The 17,793-nt window shown below is 38.0% G+C and overlaps 1 protein-coding gene and 1 non-coding gene across 2 annotated transcripts; one reads left to right on the top strand and one right to left on the bottom strand.

Annotated features, from left to right (window-relative positions):
• Window positions 1–11,905: 11,905 nt before the first annotated feature.
• On the bottom strand, window positions 11,906–13,066 carry LOC145958506 (uncharacterized). The gene is made up of 2 exons (XM_083075999.1): window positions 12,391–13,066; window positions 11,906–12,303 (listed from the first exon to the last, which is right to left on the bottom strand). Exons 1-2 carry the CDS (start codon window positions 13,064–13,066, stop codon window positions 11,906–11,908), a joined length of 1,074 nt encoding a protein of 357 aa, XP_082932125.1.
• Window positions 13,067–13,334: 268 nt separating this feature from the next.
• On the top strand, window positions 13,335–13,440 carry LOC145949433 (small nucleolar RNA R71). Its single transcript, XR_014427641.1, has one exon. It is a non-coding gene; the product is annotated as a small nucleolar RNA R71 (small nucleolar RNA).
• Window positions 13,441–17,793: the final 4,353 nt, after the last annotated feature.

Below are 17,793 nucleotides of genomic sequence, written 5' to 3'. Positions count from 1 at the left end.
GTCAAGGTTAGCTTCTCCTACAAGCTTGCTAAACCGTGGGAAGTTAAGCTTACCTTACCATGGTTCCTAGTGAACCATGGTTAAGGTTAGCTTCTCCTAGAAGCTACCTCTCCCTATATATTTGTAATTACCTCTCATGTACTCACTTTTGAACATTTTGAGAATAGAAATCAGATTTCTCTCTCACTCAAGAGTCCCCAAAACCGTAGATAACTCTCTCTCTAAGGTTTCTCTCAAAGGTTCTTCTACCTTTGACTTGGTTCCTCAAACTTCTACAACAAGCTAAGAGTAACCGAATCACTTCAAGTACTTCTACTCCATTGGAGCTTGCTTCAAGGAGTTTCGACCTTCATTCCAAGGTTTCCTCAAGAGTCTCTTCGGTACTTGCATGGAGAACTTGAAGAATCAACATTCTTCTCCAAGTAGCTCCATCATTTTTGGTATCTAGAGCCTAGTGCTCTTGAGGTTTTTGTTTCTAACTTTTCCTACTTGAATCCGTGTTGTCTAATCTTCCTTTTCTATGTCATAAACTTGTGTTTGTTGTATGGATCTAGTTCTAATACATTGTTTGATGGATCCTATATGTCAAGTATGAGTTAATTGATTCATTTTTGCTTGTTCCTATTCTTGTGAATCAATTTTTGTTTTGTGTTTTTAGGTACTCTTGAACTTGTGCGTTTTTGTATTTGCTTGAGTCTTCTCCATTCATTCGCATGTGTCCGTGATTAGACAACATGCATTGAGCTTAGATTTTGTTTTTGAATCAATTGTTTGTTCTTAGAAAGTCATGTGTAGTCCTTTGTATGTTGAAACTTCCTAGACTAGCTTGTTTGACCTAATTTTTGTTTTGTGTTGTTGTGTCCGAAATTTGTGTGTCTTTTGCTTATTGAATCTGTACCTTTACTATATGTGCTTTTTCTTTACATGTTTGAGTTCTTAATTTGCTATTAGTTCTAGAAAATTTCCTAGAGTTAGGTTTCTATTATGTCTTGTTAAAAGTTTTGTCAAAAAAAATTGTTAAACACTTTTCCTATTAGGTTTCTTTGTGTCTTGTTGTGTGGCTGAAACCTATTGCAATTTTTTGAACCTTAAAACAGAGACAAAATAGAGGTGTAAGTGTTCTAAATGCATGAGAAAAACAAAAGAATGAGTGCTTGAAAATTTGACCTAAAAATACTACAAAATTGTGAAGCACTAGTGAAAACATGCTTGTGAACACCTCTTGTTTTGTGTGAAATTTTTGCTGCAGTTTTTCTAACCTAAAACCGAGACTTACAAGTGATCAAAAGGCATTTAAACTCCTGATTAATCAAAGAAAAAGAAGTGAAAAATATTTTGCAAAAAGAAAATAAAGAAAATAGCAAAAGAAAAAGCCAAAAGGAGTGAAAAATCTAGTAAACATAGCTCTCGATTTTGGTGTGTGTGTGCTTACATATTTTCGGTCCAGCCACATAAATTGTGTCTTATTTTTGTTTCTAATCTTAGCTTTTGTTTTGTAATCCATTCTAGTGCCTTTGATAGGATATCTTTTGTGTGCTAGCTTTCCAAATTAGCCTTAATTGTTGCTTGTCATTTTTTGTGAAACTCCTTCTAGTTTGTCTCAATTCATTCTACCATTTGGTGTAGCCATTCTAAATTGTGCATTTTCAATTTTTACACTAATATTCCAGTCTTGAAGGTGGTTGAGTTCTTCTTAAAGGTGTAGCAGGCCAAGTCAAAGGAAATCAACTTGAAGGCTTTGGTGGTTGCTTAGGGAGTTTGTTCTCTCTTGGTGGTAAGACTCTTGACCACACCTAGGAGTGACCAAAGTCAAGGTTGCTTATAAAAGAGGAGTGAAACACCTTGTGAGGCTGCAGCTTGGTGGCTGGATTAGAGCAAGAAGGAGCCAAATTAATTGTGAAAATTTAGAGACTAATTTTAGTGACGGAATTTTTAGTTTCTAAAACTTGTTTTTCCTTACAAAATCCGTCTCTAAAATTTATCTCTAATTAGTGGCTAATTTTTTTTCTTTGAAATTAAGTGCAGCCACTAATTTCATTTGAATGTGAATTTACATTTCATGTGGAGTGTGAATTTGCATTTCATTTGAGAAAAATTTGAATTTCAATTTTTCTTGTAAATTTTTATTTCCAAATTTTTGTACAAGGCCTTTATTAAGGAGTGTCTTGGAGTGCCTTTGGTGTATCTCCATCTCTCCTTAAGAGTTCTCATAGTCAAATTCGTGTAGTACTTGTGAGAGGGTCCTTGAAGGTCTTTGGTGCCTTTCAAGCTCTCACCTAGGTTTAATTGCTTTCAACGCCTAGTTTATGTTTTCTTGTCTTTAAGTTTTCAAGCCATTTATGTTTTAAGCAATTTATGTTTTCAGTCATTTAAGTTTTCAAGCAATTTATGTTTTCTTGCCCTTTATGATTTCAAGCATTGTTTAATTGTACACTTTAGGCACTTTCTTGTTATTTTTCTTTGAAAAATATTTTTTGTGAAAATTGTTTTGTGCAAGGCAAAAGTACAAGGGGGTTTAGAGATTTTTACTTGAAGAGGCTTGGTTATTAAGTGGCTCTTTAGTATCTCACCTCCCTCCAAAGTTCAATTTGTACTCTTAGACCTCCAAGTGCCAAGTCTAAAGCACTTCAAAAATCTTATTTTCATAAAAACTATTTTTGTGTGGAAAATCTTCTTGAATTAAAATGTCTCAAAATTCCTCCAATAATGAAAGTGATGGCTCTCCAAAAAGTATTTCATATATCACTAAAGAGCTTAAATCACTTAAACTATGGAAACAGCAAGAGTCCATTCAAAGAGAAAAAGAAAAGATTGAAAGAGAAGGACAACTTGCTTACTTAGAGGAAGAATTGAGAATTTTAAGACAAGAGGAAGAAAAATTAAAAGAAGACATGAGAAAACATAGAAGAAAGAGTAGGAGCTCACATTCCCAATACACATCCCCTAATGAAAGTATGAATCAAGGGGATCACTACCAACATACTCCTAGGAGGACCACTAGGCCAAGGGAAGTCAAAGTTGACCTCCCACAATTCTTTGGCAAAGATGACGTGGAGTTATATTTAGATTGGGAAATGAAGGTTGAACAACTCTTTGCTTGCCACAGGGTGAGTGAAGAGAGAAAAGTCCCTCTAGCTGCCCTTAGCTTCCAAGGGCATGCCATGTATTGGTGGACAGCTCTAGAGAGAGAGAGACGCCTCCACAATGATCTTCCAATTCAATATTGGAATGATCTTAAAAGTGTTATGAGAAGGAGGCACATCCCCACCTACTATGGGAGGGAGCTTATGAATAAGCTCCAAAGGCTCCAACAAAGGGATTTGTATGTAGAGCAGTACATGCAACAAATGGAGCTTTTAATGATGAGGGCATGTATAAGAGAAGAGGAAGCTACAACTGTAGCAAGATTCTTAAGTGGTCTTAATTTAGAAATAAGAGACCAAGTGGAGCTACTACCCTACAGGGACCTATATGATTTGGTCCAACTTTGTGTAAGGGCAGAACAACAAAGAATGAGAAAATCTTATAAAAAAGATAGCTCCCACTCTTCATTTCTAAAGAAAGATTCCAAGAAGGAGGAAAAACTTTTGAGAAAAAGAAAACTTTTGAACCCTCCAAGAATCTAGCAACAAGAAAAGATAAGGGAAAGGGGAAAGACACTACACACACTAGTTCTAGGACTAGTGATATAAAATGCTTTAAATGTTTAGGGAGAGCTCACATTGCCTCCCAATGCCCCACAAAAAAGGTCATGATCATGAGGGGGCATGACATTTATAGTAGCCAAGATGAGGCTACTACTTCCTCTAGTAATAGTGAGGAAGAAGCAAGTCAGCAAGAGGAAGGTGTAGAGTCTACTTTTCCTTATGAAGGGGAGCTCTTAATGCTTAGGAGACTCCTCAACAACCAACCTAGTGATACTCTATCACAAAGGGAGAACATTTTTCATACTAGATGCAAAATTTTAAACAGTGCATGTTCTCTCATTGTTGATAGTGGTTCATGGTGCAACTGCTAGAGCACTAGGCTGGTTGAGAAATTGGGCTTGACTACTAGTCCCCATCCTAAACCTTATCAACTTCATTGGATTAATGAGGATGGTGACTTAGCAGTTGACCAACAAGTGAAGGTCAAGCTTTCCATTGGGAATTATGAAGATTAAGTGCTATGTGATGTAGTACCAATGGAAGCTTGTCATATCTTATTAGGAAGGCCATGGCAATTTGATAAGAAAATCATGCATAATTGCCTTACTAACAAGATTACCTTTACACATAAGGAAAAGAAATTTGTGCTTCACCCTCTTTCTCCTCAACAGGTGGCTGAGGATCAAGCACAAATGAAACTCAAAAGAGACAGTGAAAAAAGATTTCAAAAAAAGAGGAGAAAAGAGAGAGAGAAAAAAGTCCGTGAAACTTAAGGATAAAGAGGAATCTAGGGAGAAAGGAGTTCTCTCCCTAGAGGTTGTTACTCAAGAGAAGAACTCTTCTAAACAAACCCTCTTGATTCAACAACCCTCTTATATCCTTCTCTGTAAAGGAACTATTTCTTGCACTGTCACATCTAGTGGACATGAGACTTTACCTAAAGGGGTAAAAGCACTTTTAAAAGAGTTTGATGATCTATTTCCTCCCGAGGGTCCAATGGGCCTTCCTCCTTCAAGAGGAATAGAACATCAAATTGATTTGGTGCCTGGGGCTAGCCTACCTAATAGGTCTGCATATAGGACCAACCCCCAAGAAATAAAAGAAATTGAGTCTCAGGTCCAAGAGTTGTTGGAGAAGGGCTGGGTTCGAAAGAGCTTAAGTCCTTATGTTGTTTCAGTGTTGTTGGTTCCCAAGAAAGATGGCAAGTGGAGAATGTGTTGTGATAGTAGGGCCATCAACAAAATCACTATGAAGTATAAACATCCTATCCCTAGACTTGATGACATGTTAGATGAGCTTCATGGAGCCATCATATTCTCTAAAGTTGATCTTAAAAGTGGTTATAATCAAATAAGAATTAAAGAAGGTGATGAATGGAAAACCGCTTTCAAGACCAAGTTTGGATTGTATGAATGGTTGGTGATGCCTTTTGGACTCACCAATTCTCCTAGTACCTTTATGCGTCTCATGAATCATGTTCTAAGGGATTGTATAGGTAAATTTGTTGTAGTATATTTTGATGATATTCTCATATATAGTAGGTGCCTAAGTGATCACATAGGACACTTAAGGCAAGTTTTCAATATTCTTAGGAAAAATCAACTTTTTGGTAATCTAGAAAAATGTACATTTTGTGTAGATAGTGTTGTATTCCTAGGGTTTATCATTAGTAAAAAAAGGGTTCATGTGGACCCCGAGAAAATCAAGGCCATCCAAGAATGGCCCACTCCTAAAAGTGTTGGAGATATTAGGAGCTTCCATGGGTTGGCAAGCTTCTATAGGAGGTTTGTTCCTAATTTCTCCACACTAGCCTCCCCATTAAATGAGTTAGTCAAGAAAAATGTGGAGTTTATATGGGGAGAAAAACAAGAAAATGTCTTCCTAACCTTAAAGAATAAGCTTACTTATGCACCACTTCTAGCTCTACCTGATTTTTCAAAAACTTTTGAGTTAGAATGTGATGCCTCTAGAGTTGGCATAGGGGCGGTTTTGTTACAGGGTGGGCACCCTATTGCATATTTCAGTGAAAAACTTAAGGGTGCCTCTCTTAACTACCCTACCTATGACAAAGAGCTCTATGCTTTGGTTAGGGCCCTTCAAACTTGGGAACACTACCTTATTCCCAAGGAGTTTGTCATTCATAGTGACCATGAGTCACTTAAGTATTTGAGGGGTCAAGGCAAACTAAATAAAAGGCATGCCAAATGGGTGGAGATTTTGGAACAATTCCTATATGTGATCAAGTACAAGAAAGGGAAAAATAATATTGTGGTTGATGCCCTTTCTAGGAGACACTTTGTTGATCTCCCTTGGATCTCAAATCTTGGGATTTGATCACATTAAGGAATTATATTCCAATGACTCAGAGTTTAGTGAAAATTATACCCAATGCTTGGTTAAGCCTCAAGGAGGTTTCTATATTTCTGAGGGGTACCTATATAAAGAAGGACGAATTTGTATACTCCAAGGATCTATTAGAAAACTCCTTGTTAGAGAAAGTCATGAGGGTGGTCTCATGGGGCACTTTGGAGTTGAAAAGACTCTAAGTTTTCTAAAAGAAAAATTCTTTTGGCCTCATATGAGAAGGGATGTTGAGAGGTTTTGCTCTAGATGTATAGCTTGTTTACAAGCAAAGTCTAAAGTAATGCCTCATGGCACCTATACACCCTTTGATGAGGTTTTTGCAAACACACCACTTGGCAAGTGGACCAAGTTTCGAAGTAGTATTCAAATATCGTCCTCAGGGATTTGAGTCCTTCAAGAGGAAGCAACTCCTGGCGCTGCAGCTGTAGCTCCACAGCCATGGCTGTGGAAACTCCTTCATGATTAAGCAACTCCCTGAGCTGTAGCTGTGAAACCATAGCTATGGTTGTGAGTCTCTGTGGCTTTCCGTGATCTCCCAAGCCTCAATGCTCAAGCTTTGGACCTGCAGCTTTAGCTTCAAGTCTCTAGAACCAAAAATGAGCATTCCAGATTTCCACAGCTATAGCTGCAGAACCACAACTATAGCTGCAAGTTTCTGGCCTTCAAAATTTCTCCCCAGATTTCCACAGCTATAGCTCCAGAACCACAGCTATGGCTGTGGAAATCTGTCTTCTCAATTTTCCTACAAAAAATGGAGGGAAAACATTAGGATTTTGCTACTACTCTTCTACCCTTTTAGTATACTTTGATTCTTCCAATTTAAGGGCAAAATAACATATATAAATATCTACAAATACCAAAAAGAGTACCAAAAGTTGAGTGCAAATCATATATAAAAGACACTCAACAACTACCCCAACTTAATCTCTTGTTGGTCCCCAACAAGATACCAATCAAAAACCAAAAAGGTCACTTCCTACCATGAGATTTCTTCTGTATCAACAATAGGTAAACACTCAATCAATTCACCATCACAAACCAATTTCCTACTCACTGAGGTCCCACAACAACAACCATGCCCAACCACAAAAATTGCAAGGCAAATCATAGCATGAACATTACAAACCAATATCTGAACATACTCTCTCAACAATGGCTCTCCAGGGTGAGTGTTTCTCTCAAGTCCATTCATCATTTCTATGAACATAAGCATTGATATCGTCTCTTCAGTACTACTCTTTGAGAGAAAATTAAGGATCACAAGGACTTTTTTTTTTTTTTGGAAAGTTGAGGGTTGACTGAGGCTTGGTTAACAAAGGAATGTGGTTTTTCATATTAACCGGGTTTAAACTCAAGAGAGTAAAATGAACATGAACCAAACACTCCATCTTGCTCACTCTAAATATTCAACTCCAACCAGATCTCTCAGCCCAAATTCTTCCTCTAATTACACACCCTCTTTCCTTAAGATTCTTTGCCTAGATTTCAAGAGGTCCCTCTCTCTTTTAAGACTCTTTGTACAGGTGCTTGCTTATTTTGCTCTTAATTTGATTTGATTTTTTTTTTTTTGTTTTTGTTTTTTTTTTTTTGAAAATCAAAATAATGATAGAATGAAAATAACAAGCACACTTGAATGTGAACAGAGAAAAATGATGGAGGGGTGACTTTTCCCTTCAACTTGCATTGGCTTACTTTCTCCATTTTCTTTCCACTTGGCAATTCTTACCAACTACCCCTACTTAATCCCCAATTCATTTTCATTTACTCTCAAGAGTTTGGTCAGGGTGATGAGTTGGTATTTGGGAAAGGTTTAAGGTGATTTGAAGGTTAAGGCTCAAACAGGTTTTAAAGGATGGATTCAATTATGGCTGGCTGTTTAGCTCTAGGCTTAAAAAGATTTCAGTTATTTAGAAGGGAATGCCTTGATCCTGTCCAAAACTTCTCAAAAGAGCAATCATTCAAGACTCAACCAATGCAAACACATATGCTATGATGATGGCTCTCAAAGTATAAGTGTATATGATAGATGCACTGTTTAGTCTCTCTCACTCACCAGCTTGGCTAAATGTTCAATTACTGATTTTTCATGCCATGCTAATCAAATAACTCACAACTTCATGATCAAGCAAATTGGATGAGTACAACCTCAAAGCAAGTCTCAAAACAAACCATTTCAAGGTGAATCAAAAGATGTGTTTTCACTTTTTGTTGATCTAACAGCCATCTCATTTACTACCTCCCAAGAATGATTTTCAATTTTTCCCAAAAAATATCTATATATATATAATTATATATATCTATTTACATTTTTTTTTGTATTCACACTACTACTCTCAGAGTAACTAAGGTGCAAACTCCAAACAAAACAATTAGTATCCCAAATTCAAACATTAGCAATTGCACCACCAAGTATGACATTCAACCAAAACACCAGAAGTTTAAGCATCTAACCCAAAACAAGCAAATCACCAAACAGTTTAAACAATTAACAGAAATTTAAATGATTGAAATTTAAATTGACAGAAATTTAAAATTGCATGAATTTAAAGTAAAACTCTGCTTCCTCAGAAAATGGGGTCAGAAAGTGGGTGACAGTGACCCTCCATCCTCTCCTTTTCATCATTGCCTGCTCATGCTCCTGCTCCCCACCATGAAGTTGTTCACCTTGATCTCCTTGATCTCCACCCCCTCCAGAAAATATAGGACTGTCCCCAGGCCACTTAAGATGGTGGTGGTGAGGTTGGTGCATCTGGGATTTTATGAGTGGCTTTAGAGCTTCCGCTTGAACCGCCACCTCTTGAACAAACTATCTGAAAATTTTACAACCAATTCTTGCAACCAAGTTAGTCTACAAGTTGATCATACAAACAAAACACAATTCTTCATGGGACATAAGGAATGATCAATAAACATTCTAACATGTGAAGCACTAAAGTTATTTCAAAGCCACCAATGAACAAGCAAATATTTCCTACTAGCTCCCATGATCAACCAACCACAATGATTTTACACTTTAAATAAAGAACACAAATTCACTCAAGCATTTAACCAAACACGTGGTGTACATGAGAAAGAAAAGCAAAATGCATGTGAATTCTTGTCATGCAAGGTTTACATTTCTTCACAAAAATGAAACATTTCAGTGATCACCTTTTTCAAAGCTTTCATTGTATTCAAATCAAATACTTTTCTCATTCAGGCAGTTCTTCAAACACAAAATAGGCAGAAAATGAGAAGGATCATGCATGTGCAATATTGAAGAATCAAACACCCAAATTCAAGCATTGCATTCCAAAAGTGAACTACATCACAACTGATGCCATCATCATGCTTTAAAGAACTCAAAAAATAACAAAATCATGCTTAAGGTTCCAAAAAGTTGAAGTGAGCAAGCAAAGGTTTCATGCATTACACACGAAAGTTAGAAAGATGAAGATTGTACCTTGTAATGCTAATAAAAATGTATCATTTCGTGTTTATGTGCAAAATGGATGATGAAGAACAAAGGATTTATGGAGATTATGAAGAGAAGAGATGAAACGTGAGGAGGTTAATGAGTTTCGTGAGTGGGAGAGGAAGAGAAACGAAGAGGTGGAGATTAGAGTAGAGAGAAAACGAAGAGGTGGAGAGAGGGTTTTCGTTCTTTTTTTTTTTCAAAACTGATCCAAAATGTCTCCACTCTTTACTTAAAAGAAAAAATTAAACCTCATGAATTTGAGCTTGGAAATGTATTCCAGAAAAGTGGCGCTAAGGCTAGGGAGACTGGCGCTTGAGCGCTGGAAATTTCATATGCAATTGAACTAAGACAGCAACTTGGCGCCATGGCTGTGAGAGCTAGAGCTTGAGCGTTGGAGTTCTAACACATAAAGGGCTTGGCAGAGACTTGGCGCCTTAGCTGTGGATTGTGGCGCTGCAGCTGTGGAATTTCAGCATGTAATTGGACTCAAACAGAGTCTTGGCGCCATGGCTGTGAGAGCTAGGCTGTAGCTGTGAAATTTTTCATATGCAATTGCTACAACAGAAACCTAGCGCTATGGCTGTGAAGCCAGCGCTACAACTGTGGAGACTGATAAAAACACAAAAAAAATCTGGCAGAGAAGTGGCGCTAAAGCGATGAAAGTGGGGCTGCAGCTATGGAACTTTTGCACACACAAAGATGCCAACAGAGAGTTGGCGCTATAGCTTCAAAATTGGTGCTCCAGTGCAAGGACTTAGAATTGAAATTCTAAGCTGGAAACCACCTCTTGCTAAATCCTATTGAGAGTATACGTGAATATCATTCATTTCCAAGGCACAAAACTTGAGATCTTGAACATGAAAACCAAACTCATTGTACCTCACATTCTTAAACTGCCCATTACTAACATAGCATCTCTACCAACTACCAATGCCTTCACAACCAAAGATATATTTGAGTTAGTCTTAAGATTCCAACACTACAAATATACTTTACTATTATTACCTACTAAACATCAACATCAACATGAAATTAGCCATCAACAACAAACATATCAAAATCTAGACTATTACACACTAAGTATTAGAATACTCAAAAACTCAAGACCCACAAACTGCACAACCAGCAATAAGGCATCAAAAGGAATTCCAAAACATCACAAAGGATTTCACTACTATTCCACACTAGACATCAAGTTCAACATGTATTTAACCATCAAGCAACAATAATATAAACACAGCCATAACCCATCATAACACCACAAACAACATGGAATCAAACCTCCCTATGAACAAAGATATTTCACTCCACACTCCACATTATCAAAATAATCACAAACCCAACACCCAAAATAATGCAGCACCACTAAAAAGCAACAAAATAACATCCCCAAATCTTCACACACAGAACACAAACAGAACCTCAACAAGATCAGCAATGTTAACACATTCCAAAACATGCCAATCATCAAGCACATTCATTCTGAAATCAAACAACCCTATGCACAAAAACTCTTAACTACGCACTATTCAAACTAAAACTTAGAATCTAAAACAGAAATTAAAACAAGAACATGCTAATTTAGTGTCTTTAGCTTGACAATTCAGATTGTTCATGGCTCCTTCAAATGTGTGCTGGCAGTGAATCTCTCAACCTCACCACCCAAATAATGCTTGAGCCTCTGACCATTAACTAACCAAGTCCTTCCAGAGACAGGGTCTTCAAGTTCAATGGCTCCATATGATCTGACAGATTTAACTGAGAAAGGACCTGACCACTTAGATTTGAGCTTCCCAGGGAAAAGTTTCAACCTGGAATTGAACAATAATACTTGTTGGCCAGGTTGGAAGTTCCTGTTCAAAATCTTCTTATCATGGTATATCTTGGCTTTGTGCTTGTAAGACTTAGAGGACTCATAAGCTTTCAATCTCCTTTCTTCCCATTCATGCAATTGAAGCTTTCTTTTCTCCCCTGCTGCCTTCAAATCATAATTTAAGGCCTTCAAAGCCCAAAATGCTTTATGTTCCAATCCCACTGGCAGATGACAAGCTTTACCAATGACCTTTTCCATATCTTCGTTAGAGATAGGCAAAGCCTTCTCTAGTGGCGATGAGCTCTTGAAATCATTTTGAGTTTCCAAGTATGCATCATCTAATACATCAATTCTAAAGCAATCTTTGTTGCCTTTTGGAAACTTCGTTGTTTCAAATATATTGAAACTCACTTCCCCATCTTGGACCCTCACCTTCAGCTTTCCTTCATCCATGTCAATGATAACTCGAGTTGTGTTCATAAAGGATCTGCCCAATATCAAAGGAACTTCTACATCCTCTTCCATATCCATGACTACGAAATCAACCAGAAACATGAACTTATCAACCTTCACGATCATATTTTCCACTATACCATGTGGAATCTTGATGGATCTGTCTGCCAACTACAAGGTCATTCTTGTAGGTCTCACTTCCACTTCTCCTATCTTCTTCAGCATGGATAAAGGCATCAAGTTAATACTAGCTCCAAGGTCTAAGAGTGCCTTACCCACTGATAGATTACCGATTGATACAGGGAGAGTGAAACTGCCTGGATCTCTGGACTTCTGAGGTAGAGACTTCTGTATAGTAGCACTGCATCTTGCCTCAAGCTCCACAGTCTCTTCTTCAAGAATTATTCTCTTCTTAGTTAATAATTCCTTCATGAATCGAGCATAAGTGGGCATTTGTTCCATGGCTTCAGTGAAGGGAATATTTATCTGAAGCTTCTTAATGATATCCAGAAATCTCAGGAACTGCCTTTCTTTTTCTTTCTTGGAAGGAGCATGAGGGTAAGGTAAGTCTTTAATAGGAACAGTGGAAATGACTTCCTTGCCCTTCTTTTTATTTTTCTCCTTCTTTACTCCATTCTTCTCTTTTATTTTCTCACTATCTACACCCTCATTTTTATTGCTTTCTCCCTCATTCTTCTCAATCTCCTCCTCAACCGCCTTTAGTTTACTATTTTCTTCCTTATTATCAGCACCCTCATTGTCACCACTCACCCCAATATCACTACCAACTACCTTCCCACTTCTTGTTGTTATGGCTTGGAAATACTCCTTGGGGTTGGTCTTGGTGTTGGATGAAAATGGGCCTTTAGACATGTCAGCTAATTGTTTAGCTAGCTGACCCACCTGCACCTCCAAATTCTTGATGGAAGTTTCAGTGTTTTTCTGGTTGTTCATAGATACCTGCATGAACTGGTTCAGAGTCTCCTCCAATTTACTAGTTCTTTCATGCATAGAGGGATAATCAAGTTGATGTTGCTGTTGTTGTTGTGGGGGCCTATTGGATGGCCCAGCTTCATTCCTCCATCCATAACCTTGGTTGTTGTTGTTTCTCCAACCTTGATTTCCCTGCATATAATGGTTAGTATTATAATTACGGGAATTAAAGTTACCTCCTTTTTGTTGGTTGCCCACATAGTTGACCTCTTTTTCATTTGGAGTTTCAGAACAGTGGCCATTGGGATGATCTCCCTCACAAAAATCACACTTTAGAGAAGAATTTGATTGATTCGAAGAAGAAGCAATAGCATGAAGCTGTTGTGGAATCTTGGTCATCTGCTTAGTCAGTGCTTCAATCTATTGAGATAGCAGCTTGTTCTGAGCAAGGATTGCATCATTTGTACTTAGATTAAGAACTCCTCTTTTATGAGATTGGTGTCTCCCATGCTCTGCTTGGTGATCAGAAGATGCCAAAGATTCTATAATTTGAGTAGCTTCTTCTGGGCTTACAGTCATCATGGTGCCACCAGCTGCTGCATCCAGTAACATCTTCACCTCAGGCTTGATTCCATTCACAAAGAAGTTAAGTTGAGTTATATCCTCAAACCCGTGGTTAGGACATTTTCTGAGCAATGACTTAAATCTCTCCCAGGCTTCACAAAATGGTTCATATGCACCTTGCCTGAAAGTAGTGATTTCTGATTTGGCCTTAATATACTTGGATGACGGATAAAATCCATTCACAAACTTGTTTTCCACATCACCCCAGCTTGTCAAACTTTGATTCGGGTGAGATTGTAACCAAACTTTAGCTTTCCTGTTAAAGAGAATGGAAACAACCTCAAGTATACAGCTTCCTCATCACCTTCAGGAATTCCCATTGTTCCACATAACTCATAGAAATTTGAAAGGTGTGAGTATGGGTCCTCATGATCAAGGCCAGCAAATTGTTGTGAGCTAACCAAAGTAAGGAAGGCAGGCTTCATCTCCATGGCTCTAGAAGTATTTGGAGCTACAATGCTAGAGAAATGCCTAGGACCATGTTGTTGTGCATAATCACCTAGGGTCCTTCTAGGAGGCCTGGCTGGTCCACCTGTTCCCTCTTCAGCCATTTCTGATTCAAGGAATGGTTGATTTGATGAAGTTGAAGAACTCAGAAGATCCTGCTGTTGTTTTTGGATTCTCTCTAACTGTCTAAGCCTTCTTGTTCTACTGTTGTTCCTCCTTGCCGTTCTTTCAATTTCAGGGTCAAAATGTAACTCCTCGGCTAGAGTTTTCCCTCGCATACAATTCCAAGAAGTCTGCACAGCAAGGTGAGTCCACAAAACACAACAAGACAAATATCTCTATATTCTAAATATTCACAAAATGAATTATTTACACAATTAAAAAATCACAAGATTAAGAATTACTAAATAGCACCAAATCCCCGGCAACGGCGCCAGAAACTTGATGAGGTTTTTGCAAACACACCACTTGGCAAGTGAACCAAGTTTCGAAGTAGTATTCAAATATCGTCCTCAGGGATTTGAGTGTTTAGTAATTCTTGCTCTAATGATTTAAATGAGAATGTGGTTATAATTGCAAATGAGTGAAGATAGAGTAAAACAACACAATAAAATAAAAGTAGTAAAAACTATGGTTAAGAAACAAGGATTGGTTCAGAAGTACTTGCTAACTCGTAGATCTTCTTAAAATAAATGCGATTCTAATTTCATTATTTTCACGTTCATTAAGTAATCCAACAAGATTCCTCAAGGTTGAATCCTAAAGTCATTAAGCTCAAAACATGATTCCTCTATGTTTTAAGTTTAACACTTCGCATTAAGAACAAAGACTTGAACAATGTGACTAACCAAATCAAGTCTATTCCTAGAACAAGAAATGATTAGGTGCAAGATTCAGTTCGGGTTTTCGAAAACGTTTTCCAACTAGATTCAAAGGCCAAAAATCATACAACGGGTGATCAAGCCGATATAAGCATTAAGGGAAGAATCAAGCACAAATAATGAGATCAAAATGCATATATTTAAGAAGAAGAAGAGTTAGTAGTTACATCCAACGAATCCTTAAGGAGTTTAGCCACACATGGCCATTACAAGATCTAAGAAGTAAAAGAAGAGATTACAAAGATGGAGATGAAAACAAGGGGTTGGGCTTCGTTCCCAAATGACCCAGCTGCCCAAGTAGTAGTTCCTCCTCTGGTTCTCTCTTCAAGTCCTCCTTACTCTGTTCTTTCTCCTCTGTTCGTGATGTTCTATTTTATGCCTTTTCCCCCTTTTATATGAGCTCTAAAACAGGGCACAAAGTGATTTTTTTAACTCCACCGCTGTGGCTGTAGAACCACAGCTATGTTTGTGGAGAGTCCTTCAAGATGAAGCAACTCCTGGCGCTGCAGCTGTAGCTCCACAGCCATGGCTGTGGAAACTCCTTCATGATTAAGCAACTCCCTGAGCTGTAGCTGTGGAACCACAACTATGGCTGTGAGTCTCTGTGGCTTTCCTTGATCTCCCAAGCCTCAACGCTCAAGCTTTGGACCTGCAGCTTTAGCTTCAAGTCTCTGGAACCAAAAATGAGCATTCCAGATTTCCACAGCTATAGCTGCAGAACCACAGCTATAGCTGCAAGTTTCTGGCCTTCAAAATTTCTCCCCAGATTTCCACAGCTATAGCTCCAGAACCACAGCTATGGCTGTGGAAATCTGTCTTCTCAATTTTCCTACAAAAAATAGAGGGAAAACATTAGGATTTTGCTACTACTCTTCTACCCTTTTAGTATACTTTGATTCTTCCAATTTAAGGGCAAAATAACATATATAAATATCTACAAATACCAAAAAGAGTACCAAGTGCAAATCATACATAAAAGACACTCAACACCCTTACCTGTTGCTAACTCTCCATGGGTTGATATCAGTATGGACTTTATTTTGGGCTTGCCTAAGACCCAGAGAGGCATGGATTCGATTTTTGTGGTAGTGGACAGATTTAGTAAAATGGCCCACTTTATACCCTGCCACAAAATAGATGATGCAAGCAACATAGCAAGACTCTTCTTCAAGGAAGTGGTTAGACTTCATGGTCTACCCCAAACCATTGTTTCAGATAGGGATACTAAGTTTCTTAGCCATTTCCGGAAAACTCTTTGAAGTAGGCTAGGAACTAAACTGCTTTTCTCTACTACTTGTCACCCAAAAACTGATGGGCAAATAAAAGTAGTTAATAGATCCCTATCTACAATGTTAAGGGCAGTCCTTAAGGGTAATCATAAGTCTTGGGATGAGTACTTGCCACATATTGAATTTTCTTATAACAGGGTAGTCCATAAGACTACCAAAATCTCACCTTTTGAGGTTGTGTATGGTTTTAACCCTCTTACTCCTTTAGACCTAATACCCCTACCAGATTCTTCTCATTATTTTCATAAAGAAGGGGTATCTAGGGCTGAATTTGTTAAGAAGCTGCATGAGAAGGTTAAAACTCATATACAACAACAAAATGAGAGAACTGCTTTGGATAGAAGCAAAGGAAAGAAAAACCTCATTTTTGAGGAAGGGGATTGGGTTTGGCTTCATTTAAGAAAGGAAAGGTTTCCTTCTCAAAGGAAGTCTAAACTCAACCCAAGAGGAGATGGTCCCTTTCAAGTCCTCCAAAGAATCAATGATAATGCCTACAGGTTAGATCTTCCCAGTGATTATGGAGTAAGAAACACTTTTAATGTGAGTGATCTTATTCCCTTTGCAGGTTATGATGAGGAAGATGAACCTACAGATTTGAGGACAAATCCTTCTCAAGAAGGAGGGGATGATAGACCATGGGCCAAGGGCCCTGTTACCAGAGCTATGCCTAGAAGAATACAGGAAGAGTTGGACCTTGTGAAGACTAGTGGGCTTGTCAAGCCCAAGGTATTCTTCACTTGGAATGCTCTATCATGAAGAGAAGGCCTAGTTCTACTTGTGTATATTGTACAGTTTATACATAGTCTCTTGTATAGGTTATTTTGGCCTTTTGTATTTGTGAGGCACTTTATTTATTTTTTCTAGTGTTTGTATATTGTTTTTAAGGTAGGTTACTTGGAGAGTTTAACTCCATTTAACCTCCCTAGTTGATACATTCATTTTGTATTTTTTCAGTAGGGAAAAAGGGGTTGCATTTAGCAAAGCTAGGGAGTGTGTTTAGAAATTGGGCCTGAGTTGCGCCTAGGCAAAATTTTGCATATTGAACTCATTTTGCTCCTAAATTTTCATAGATTTGATTTAGCTAGGTCTCATCATCATATGATGAACCTAACTAAACCAAATCAAGAATTTTCAAATTAAATCATGGAGCAATTTGAACCAAGGCCGCCTAGCTCATCTTCTTCCTCCTTGGCCGAATTTCTAAGCTACACCTCTAGGTTTAGAAGCTTGCAAAGGTTTTTGAAGCTTGCCTTGCAAGCTTCTAAACCTTAGTAGGTTAAGCTTACCTTACCATGGTTCTTAAGTGAACCATGGTCAAGGTTAGCTTCTCCTACAAGCTTGCTAAACCGTGGGAAGTTAAGCTTACCTTACCATGGTTCCTAGTGAACCATGGTTAAGGTTAGCTTCTCCTAGAAGCTACCTCTCCCTATATATTTGTAATTACCTCTCATGTACTCACTTTTGAACATTTTGAGAATAGAAATCAGATTTCTCTCTCACTCAAGAGTCCCCAAAACCGTAGATAACTCTCTCTCTAAGGTTTCTCTCAAAGGTTCTTCTACCTTTGACTTGGTTCCTCAAGCTTCTACAACAAGCTAAGAGTAACTGAATCACTTCAAGTACTTCTACTCCATTGGAGCTTGCTTCAAGGAGTTTCGGACTTCATTCCAAGGTTTCCTCAAGAGTTTCTTCGGTCCTTGCATGGAGAACTTGAAGAATCAACATTCTTCTCCAAGTAGCTCCATCAACTTCTCTTTTGAATGAACCTCATTCAAAAAATTTAATAAATTTCGATTTACAATAAAAGAAATGGCTAGAAAAAGTGTTAGAAAGTTGATTATTAACACTTGTAACGTACGTATGATATAACTTTGGCTTGCAGAAG

The sequence above is a fragment of the Cajanus cajan genome, chromosome 6 (genome assembly GCF_000230855.2).
Source record: "Cajanus cajan strain Asha chromosome 6, NIPB_CcT2T_4, whole genome shotgun sequence".
Lineage (NCBI taxonomy): Eukaryota > Viridiplantae > Streptophyta > Magnoliopsida > Fabales > Fabaceae > Cajanus > Cajanus cajan.
The sequence above is the reverse complement of the archived record's forward strand: the minus strand, read 5'-3'. Positions and strand labels throughout refer to the sequence as shown.

Bases quoted from the DNA above. Each gene is read 5' to 3' on its own strand.
- LOC145958506 (XM_083075999.1), bottom strand. From the start codon at position 13,066: ATGACCAAGATTCCACAACAGCTTCATGCTATTGCTTCTTCTTCGAAT. The intron at 12,304-12,390 runs GTGAGAAAATAA...TTCCTATTAAAG, and splicing joins TAAAAATGAGGGTGTAGATA to ACTTACCTTACCCTCATGCT.